The sequence below is a fragment of the Ptychodera flava genome, chromosome 20 (genome assembly GCF_041260155.1).
Source record: "Ptychodera flava strain L36383 chromosome 20, AS_Pfla_20210202, whole genome shotgun sequence".
NCBI classification, from domain to species: domain Eukaryota; kingdom Metazoa; phylum Hemichordata; class Enteropneusta; family Ptychoderidae; genus Ptychodera; species Ptychodera flava.
In genome coordinates this window covers 6642155-6651438 of record NC_091947.1, presented here as the reverse complement: position 1 = coordinate 6651438, position 9284 = coordinate 6642155, and the positions used below count along the sequence as shown (strand labels likewise).

General features: G+C 38.7%; 1 protein-coding gene across 1 annotated transcript in view; it reads left to right on the top strand.

Annotated features, from left to right (window-relative positions):
• Nucleotides 1-897: 897 nt before the first annotated feature.
• LOC139119875 (serine/threonine-protein phosphatase 2A 55 kDa regulatory subunit B alpha isoform-like) overlaps nt 898-9284 on the top strand; it is a 70318-nt gene continuing 61931 nt past the window's right edge. The window contains exon 1 of the mRNA XM_070683806.1: nt 898-1066. Coding sequence (XP_070539907.1) covers nt 898-1066 — 169 coding nt within the window. The remainder of the gene's footprint in view (nt 1067-9284) is intronic.

Here is a 9284-nt window from a genome sequence, read left to right as displayed (position 1 = left end):
CACTGGAATATCAATTCGAAAGTTCCTGGCACCGAGGGCGCACTCCGTAACAGTATAGCGAAGGAGCCCATCCGATATGAACGTGACATGCGCTGTGAGCCGAATTCGAAGCCGTGATGTGTCTGTGCTGTGAATATTTTAGTAAGACCAGCCTTAAGCTTCGCCAGGTAGCGTATATCCCCCAGGAAATTAACATAGTTTGTTTGTGAAGCTCATTTTAAAAAGTTCAGCGCTGTTCCGCCTCGAGACGAAGATACAAACGAATGATTTATTGGAAAATTGGCGGTGTTGAGTAAGCATCGCATCCAGGCAATTTTACAATTTTAGACAGGTAATCCAGTTGACGATATTTTCCCTTCGTACCAGTCAGATACACGTTGGTATAATTCAAAGAGGTCAGTGCTATAGCATTTGATAAAGTGAATAGCCGACTATTACACTGGATAAAATTCTGGATAACTGTCGTCAAGTGGCTAGGATCTCCACCAGGATTGTGCCTTTCTGCTGCAGACAACCCCGTGGTGAACGTACGCAAAACAGACTTTCATCAGCGACATGACCAAGGCGATCTTTTGTTATCTGACTGAAGCGGTGACATCATCCACAGGTTTTGAGGGCTGTACCTTCTACAAACGCTCTGGGGATCTCCGTAATCATTGTTGATGCATTCAACTAAACCACTACGCGTGTGTGTGCTCTCATTATCAGTTGACCAACGCAACGTTTTTAACCTTCGCTTTTTTTAACAGTCTATGACGTTGGGCACCCATAGCGTGCACCATTACGGGAACGTTGATGCAGTTCCGTTGACGTTTTCACCCTTCCTTGAAATTCGGGTGTTTCCAATCCACTCGAACCCAGCTCGACACTCTCCAAAAGAAAACAATTTTGCCCTTGATGTCATCCTTCGTTGGTCTAGTCGAGAGGCTGAATCGCCGGAGTGTAAATATGGCAGAACAAACTCCAAACAATACTTCGGTGTATACGGCAGCTGTTCAGACGGTCCAGTCGTCAATCACCAACTATCGTAACTTCCTTTCCAATTTTCCACCTCAAAAAAAGAAAGGTAAGCATATATCGCAATTTAGAATTGACCGAATCACGAAGACATTATTATTTATTCCCCAACGACGATCTGTCAAATACAAAACATGGAAATGTCATTATTTAGTTCCAGTTTGAGTCTAGTCTAGTCCAGTACAGTTCACACAATGTCATGCCATAACACTGTTGAAATATGTCGACGTCGCCATAGCAACAGTGTCCTTGGACGGGCACTTGGAGAATCACGTGTTGAAAACGTAAGGGTCGAAACTGCCGAGATCAATATTCGTACTCAGAAAAGAGACCTTTGTGCTGGCATACGACACCGGCCGTTATTGCACTCCATTCTACGACCTCGTATTTTATTAGCGATAGTAAATGGCGAGTATGAATGGACGCCGCTTGCTTTAACTTTAATAGTAACGTCTTCATCGCCACCTGCTACAGGTGAATTTCGGAAGATAGCTCTGAGGAATTTTTCAATATTTCTCGGCAGAGCGGGAAAGTCACGCCAGGAGCTCTACAAACATCTGACAAAGATCAGCTAGATTAAACATGGCGTTATTGCGCAAAAAGCGGGTATACTAACCCTATTATATGTTTTAATAGAAACAGGGCAGTTTACTGTACCAGGTATTGACAAAAGTCGCCGTGACGTCACATGATCGATAAAATTTGCAGTGGGTCTGTTGTAAATATCTGTCGGCGATAGGCGTACCTATCGACACATTCAAATAACACATGGAAAAGACTGCCTGTACTCCAGATTGCAGAGCTGAGAATTTGCTCTTTATACTTATCCGAATGAATATTATGTGAGCCTGTCGATGTATGCGTGCGCAGTTGTTTCGGCAAGCGAGTGCAAAGCATAACGAACACACATCCAATGACACATGCAGTATTGAAAGAGACAAGGATAGGGTTTTCTTTGACATATAAAACTCTACATAGTGCATAAGGGAAAGTGATTCTAAAACAATCTAACAAATTAACAAACAAGATAAACATGCAAGACAACGTCGTATTTTGTTCGGTACCAAATCACTATTAGATGACAATACCAAATATTAAAAAATCAAGAATGAGGTTTCTCCAGATAAATTAAACAAAATATCATTATGGTTCATATCAAGAATTAATAAAGGGAAACTTGTTTTAGAAGAAACTGATAAAAACTAACCAACCAACAAACGCAATACGATATAATATACCATTGGAAATTCTATACTCACTCTCACATACTGAAAATGATAAAGTAAGGAATTGAGATACCTACCTTGCTTTTCAGAGAATTCTGCAAATATAACAATGTGTGTATAATAGGGACAATTTTCATCGTCGACACTCGAATTTTGCTGGAAAGTGATTTCGCAATCAACGGCCTTGTTAATTTGGAAACGATGTGTCCTGATTGCTTCGGATCACCTTGGCAACAGCAATCTTATCGACTTACACGTTGCAATTACCATAAAGTAAACCCCAGTTTGGTATCAGGGATTGGTTTCCCTGCTTAATATGTTTGAGTGGTTATGATTTCCGCCCTACGTATCCCGGTAGAAAGGCAGCCTAACACAGCGTGTGCGTACATTTTTCTTCCATTAGGCGCCTCTGAGAACAGGATATCATTAGTGGAATCTCTTCGCCGCAACTATACAAAATCTCTACACAATAATCAAAGCAATTTATGTCTGCTTTTATTACTTAAAACAAGATAGCTGAATTTAAAATTGGCTACCATCTGTTTTGTGTATTAAACAAGACACCGCTGCCTTCAACGCGGCGTGCTGTCGTTTTGTATTGTATTGGAATCCATTAATCTATGCCGATCGCATTCACACGATGGAAAGTGTGTCGTTACGTCTTTTGCCACAACTGCAGGGGTATCAAGCTATTGGAGCACAGGAACCGTGCAGAGCGATCGATCAATACTTAATTTATCGCTTGGTCCTTATAAATTAGTAATAATGAAATTCTATACTGCAGCACGCCATTGTGAATAGGCGAACAATAAATAACCGCACAATTTCCATGTCGGCAGTTTTCATGGATGCAAATGTTGGCGAGACTGAAGATTAGTGGACACAAATATATTTTTTTTGAATTATTAATAACCAAGGATTAGGATTAGGATTTAAGGGTTATTTAGAGCTCCCTAAGAAAATCCTTTTTAGATTGCAATAAAAGATGTGTCCGCTAATTTTCAGTCGTCCCTAAATGTGTCAAGTTACAGAAAGGGAATTAGAGCACGTACAAAACATATACCTGTATGTAGAACCTCACGTGACCTTATGGCTGACCAGGTATTTGAGTAGGTAGCTGGCTGGGTATGGTTAGGTGACTAGGTATGAAGATAAGCATGGAGGAAAATGGGTAGGTTGTTTGATAGGAAAGTCGGTGGCAGTTATAAGATTAGTAGACGGGGTGTACTTGGTAATACTATGTAATTTTGTCTGTAAGACAGCGCAAAGCTTCTAAATAAAAGTAGTAGTTTTAGTTACCTTTTTAATATATTGTTCTGACGTAATTTGAATGTTATCAAACTTTAGAGGGCAGATGGAAGCTATGCACAACTGCCCTCACGCTGATATTTGAAAAGTTTCCTCACTTATATGAAAACAGAGTGCAAGTGTCTACCGATTACACGGGCGTGTTATTACACTTCCCATGACTTAAAAATAGTATTTTGTCTCTCGTAATTCTGACCTTTAACACTTCAAAATAAATTTCCTTTCTTTTCTACATGTTTAGAAAATTACATAAGTTTAACAATAATTTCTATCGAGAAAAAAGGAAAACAAAGACGAACAAAAAGATATATCAAAAAATTGACTTTTCCAGAAAATACCACATTCACAAAAGTAGTACGTTTTTAGCTGGGTGGGTCCTTGACCACAAAACGTCCTGTGGCAACTAATCTCATGATTTTAATACTTGAACACAAGATAATCGAGCATTGAAGAAGAATTGTACGTTATTACGTGTAATTTAGCGATTATTGTGATTAGTTTTCAGGTAGATAGGTAGCCATTCGGTAAACAGGCAAATATTTACTTTCCTTTTCATGCGGTGCTAACAATGGGATGATTAATATTTCTGTAACTGACGTTTGTGCTGGAAATGAAATGCAAACAATAACGCCAGAAAGGAAGAAAACATATTAATAGGGTGACGTCGTGCCGATGCCGTCACCGTCAATTTATTTTGCTACTATACATGTACGGTAAACGTTCTTGTCCGCAAAAACCTGGACAACATGACATCAATTTTCGACTAGGCTTTAGGTCGATGTTGATCAATTTTGTTCAGTTTAAAGATTTTTCTTAGAATGGCAAATGCAAAACAAGCGTCATATTTTCAGTTTATTTTAACATTACTTAGGTTTTTCAGGCTGTGAACATTCCCCCATTATTTATTACCGGAGTACCTGCACGGGGCGTAGGCCTATCCTTCAAAACTCAGAACGCTCTAATTATAGAATTTTACGAAACGAACCGTCACCTTTCGACATTTGACCGTCTATGCTCGGCATGTCTGCCTCACTGCGTGTGTATACCATGAGAAATATCATGACGTTTTGGTGACCTCTGCCCTATGGCGTCTAAGCCAATTTTTCTGAAGAGGATGAACGCATTAACCATAATTGGGGTAGGGTATAACAAGACATATGCCGGCGCTGCGTCGTATATTTTGCCGAGATAATACGGCCAGACTAATTCGGTCTATTAGAAATACACGGTCTGCAAGCGGTACTGTGATATAAAGTTAATTGCTACAAAGTGTGTCTCTTTCCGAAAGACATTGTGTATTCTTCAGTATCCTGCCTCAGAATCTCCTGAACTTAGGCGTTGCCTGACCTAATCTTCATCAGTCATGTTATGGAAATATGATACTGTTTCTGACAAACTATAATTAGTGCAAGTGATCCTACGGATATATTTATTCAGATTTCTTAAATCAATCATCAAACATTCGTTTCTGTGCTTAAAATGTTCACTATGTTTTTGTTCAAATAACTGTCCATCGAAAAAAACTGCCTGTTCTAAAACTTTCAAGAAAAGTGAAGTTTCTGGGGATGACCTGATATAGATTTGTGAAAATTTGCGCGTTTTTTTTTTTTTTTGGCTTATGCTGTCATTTTGGTCAAAATATCCTCCCTCAGTAAAGCTGTTTGTCTAATGCTTGTAAATATTTCAAGTAGTTTTTTTGGATGAACTTTTCGGATTTTATTCAGTTCGTTTTACGAACTTTGCACACTTCAATATTTAAACTTCTTCGCTGATACCTCTTGTCCGTTATATGTCAATTTTGGTTTCTCCATTCCTTCTGATAATTTCAAAATTCATTGCGAAATTTCGTCAAGAAATGTGCACAACTTTTATCGCCAAAGAGTTATTATGAGCCAAAATATCTCCCATTCTGAATAGAAAAGTCTGATAGCTTTCAAATCTGTCTTTTACATCTCTCCATCAGCTTTTCTCTTCAGGAGCGACTTCGTAAACATTTCATTAAAATGTTAACAGATATGCACATTTGTATATTTGGGAATTAACCACATTTATATCAAAATATCTTCTCAGAAACCATGTGTCTGATCGCTTTAACTTTTTTATTCTAAGGGATGACCAGTTCAAATTATGTTGACATTTGAATATTTATGTCGTTTTAGGATGTTCGTTCCTCTCGAGAACAACCTTCATCTCAGTAAAATGACTGATATCTCTGGCTTTGGTTTAAGTGTACCGATCTTCAACTTCTCACAATAGTTTTAGCTTTCATTGATTGTTCCTGACAAACATATTTTCTTTCACAAAGACAGCTGCAGGGATACCATCAACATTCGGCGTATTGGTTCCCTGGGCTTCCGTAATTAGACTAATAGGTTTTGTTGTGTACATTGCATTTTTGCTATCTATATTTAGTGAAACTAATATTAGTACAAATGTCCAAGTTATCTTCATAGTTGATTTCGGTTCGATACATTTTTTATACATTGTTTTAAAATTACCAGCACTGGTAACTTCATATATGTGGTCAATATGACGGCTGTTCTTTACATCATTCAATACTTGACATTGTTATCATCAATTTTACTGAAAGATCACAGCGGCTTTGTGTCGGACGGAAGATCGCTGTTTGACTCTTTATATGAAGCAGCCAAGACCTCATCGCCGGAGTTTAGGTCTGTGATATTACAAGACAATCGAAAAAGAAGCAACTTGTTCTGTGAATATTAAGTGCTAGTAGCTGTAACCTTACATGTTTTCACCTGTTTTTGTTTTTAATTTTAATAACTGTTTTTTGTACTACTCCCGACGGCATTTTGATATAGACAGTATTCAGCTTGTAAACTCAGTCAGTACATGTGTACACTGCATTGTCATCGTTGACAAGTGAATTTTAATCCGGACTGGAATTAAAATGTAAACAATAACAGTGCATCACACACGTATAGACGCTGTGTTGACAAGCTAGATACTTGGTACTTCATCATGCTTTTTGGCAGTAGAGCAAAAACTTGTGATTGACATACAAAACAAAAATGGCGAAAGAAATATCAATAAGTTGCAACTATTGGCCCTTTCTTGCCTCCTAGTGTCAATACATGAAAGTTGATTTTAAAAAGGAAAACCACCACCATGTAACGATGCGGTTAAAAATGTACAACAGGATATCATGTCCGGCTTGCTATCCAGCACCTTCTGCTCTGGACAATAGCCAGGATATCGATTCTTCGTTAGGCGTGACTAGTGTATCTTAAGTTTTTAAACAAAATTCCTTTGATATCCTGTGTTAACGAGCAGAATCGTAACGGTTTCGTCGAGCTTTCTGTATTAAAATATGACTTCAGGTCTGGAATATTCAGTCAGATGTACACTCTGAGACTGTAACGACCCACCTGAACTATCAGTGATATTGCCTTAGTGTTTGTTTGCTTCTACTACATAGTGTGATTTGCCACAGTGACATGTTTCGGGATCGGATGAAAATAATTTGTAGTTGTCTTACAAAGTGTCACGCTTGTTTGAAAGGGGAAAAGGCAGAGGGTGATGGAATCGCTGAAGGACGTAGCAGTACAATTTATTAGAGAACGAACTTAGATTAACAGGTGCATTCCTTTTGTAAATCTCATTGACGACGTAGTGTCTGTCTCACAAAGGATAGATTAATCATTTCACCGTTTTGGCTTTCGGTCCAAGGAGTAAAGCACTCTATGTTTCCGTGAACATTTTTGCGCGTGCGCGTTCTAAAGCTATCTCCAAATCGAGTTAACAGCTTGTTGAGCTTCTTTCCCTGAGGGAATACTGGTGATTCTTCTCTGGGGTTATCCTGATACTAATTGTTTCTTTTTCATAGAGTAAATATCGTACAGGTCATTTGGTTACATAGAGGCGAATATATGAATAACTTTACTTCTGTGTATCCTGCATGTATGTACGTACGTATGTATGTATGTATGTATGTATGTATGTATGTATGTATCTATGTATGTATCTATGTATGTATCTATGCATGTCTGTATGAATATAAATATCGCCTTGTTTTAATTTACACCTTCAAACGAGACATTCCTGTATCAGCTATCTCTATCGTAAAGGATTAATTCAGCTTCAGACTGTCTCTGATCTGCGAGCCAAGAAAAATATCTCTCCAATTTCATGAGATTGAGCAACATGGTTTATTAGTTGATAAGTTTATTGGTCTCTTGAGCATACGCACGTGAATGTCATCTGACTGGCGGCGAGAGTACGGACTATTCTGCAACGCAGTCAAATAATGCGTCATTTGTGTCTTGACTGCACGGATGACATTTCAAGGCAGACTGCACAGGCCATTCTGCATAGACCTAGCCGAGGGCTGAATGCAATGAGAACAGCTTTAGCACTTTTGTCATGCAAAACAAACTTTATGTGAGGAGAAGAAGGATCAAAGATCAAAATACCAAACGACATAGTAGTAATCAGCATTCTTTGTTCACTGTCAGAAGAAACTTCACACTGATATTGTAGAATCAGATTCAGTACAACTCACCAAGGTTCTTTTTCGTCCCAACAAGTATAAGCAAAATTTTCAGTTACTTTCGTACACCATCCTCCATAAAGACGCATTAACGCAATTTTCAAATGGCCACAACTATACCTGTTCTCAGAGGTTCAGGTAGCAATACTTAATGAAGTTAGACATGGATTGTGGTGGAATCGAACCAGTTATTTTTTTCAATCGCTGTAGCTATGTAGAGACTGGCAGTGGTTTTTCCTCATGCATATCTCCCTTTCATCACATCTTATAATTTCCATTATTTCCATGGCAATGCCTTGAAACCTTAAAAACCACAGATATCGTCATATTACTTATGGCGCCCCCAGTCGGTCGACGTTACACACGTGCATTCAATTATTACATTTTGTTTGAATGGCTTATGAAACATTTTGTTTGTATTTCTCATATATCACAGAGAAAAAAGCGATTCCGATGAGAAGGTACCAGAGAACATTGATACCAGTAATAAAATTAAACACAAAGAACACACATAAAAAGCTTTTGAACTTTTTCATTGAGAGTGTCACACACAAAGGGCTCTTGTAGCGTTGTGAGTGATTGAGATTTACTTTCAAATCAATAGCCGTTTATGACTTACTGTGCGGTCGTTTGCACCACTCACCGTTCAAAATTGTCCCATGTTGTCCCGACCTCTACTGCTAAAATCTCTGTGGAATTCAAGCGGGCACTGAACACTGAAGGATTCGACCTTCGCTGTTTGAGTATAGTGCGAAAACGCAACACCTGAAGCGTACTGCGGAGATAAACACAGGAGAATGGATCGATGACCGCATCGCATTTTATCTCCACAAACAACTTTTCAATTGACTAATGTCCCTATTTTTCAAATTGTTGACGCCAAGACTTAAGGGAGCATTTGGCGACAGACGAAAACATCAATTATGCTTTCCACTCAGGATGTGCTTTGAATAAAACGTTGAAGAGATATCCGGTCCCAGTTATCGTTGAAATGAAGGCTAAGTGGTGACCAATGCAGCTTCATGGCAAACACATCAAGGTTCCAGCGACCCGAAAGAAATTGCCCCATGTGCGGCAATCACAACCTAATTTCATACGTTCATTATGCTGTCGCTCTTTGATGGGCAGTGACGTAAAACAGTTTCGGTATCAACGTAGCTAGAATTTTGCATTTCGTTGGCTGGATTTGCTGGTTCCTTCGTTTTTCATTAAGCGCACGGTCA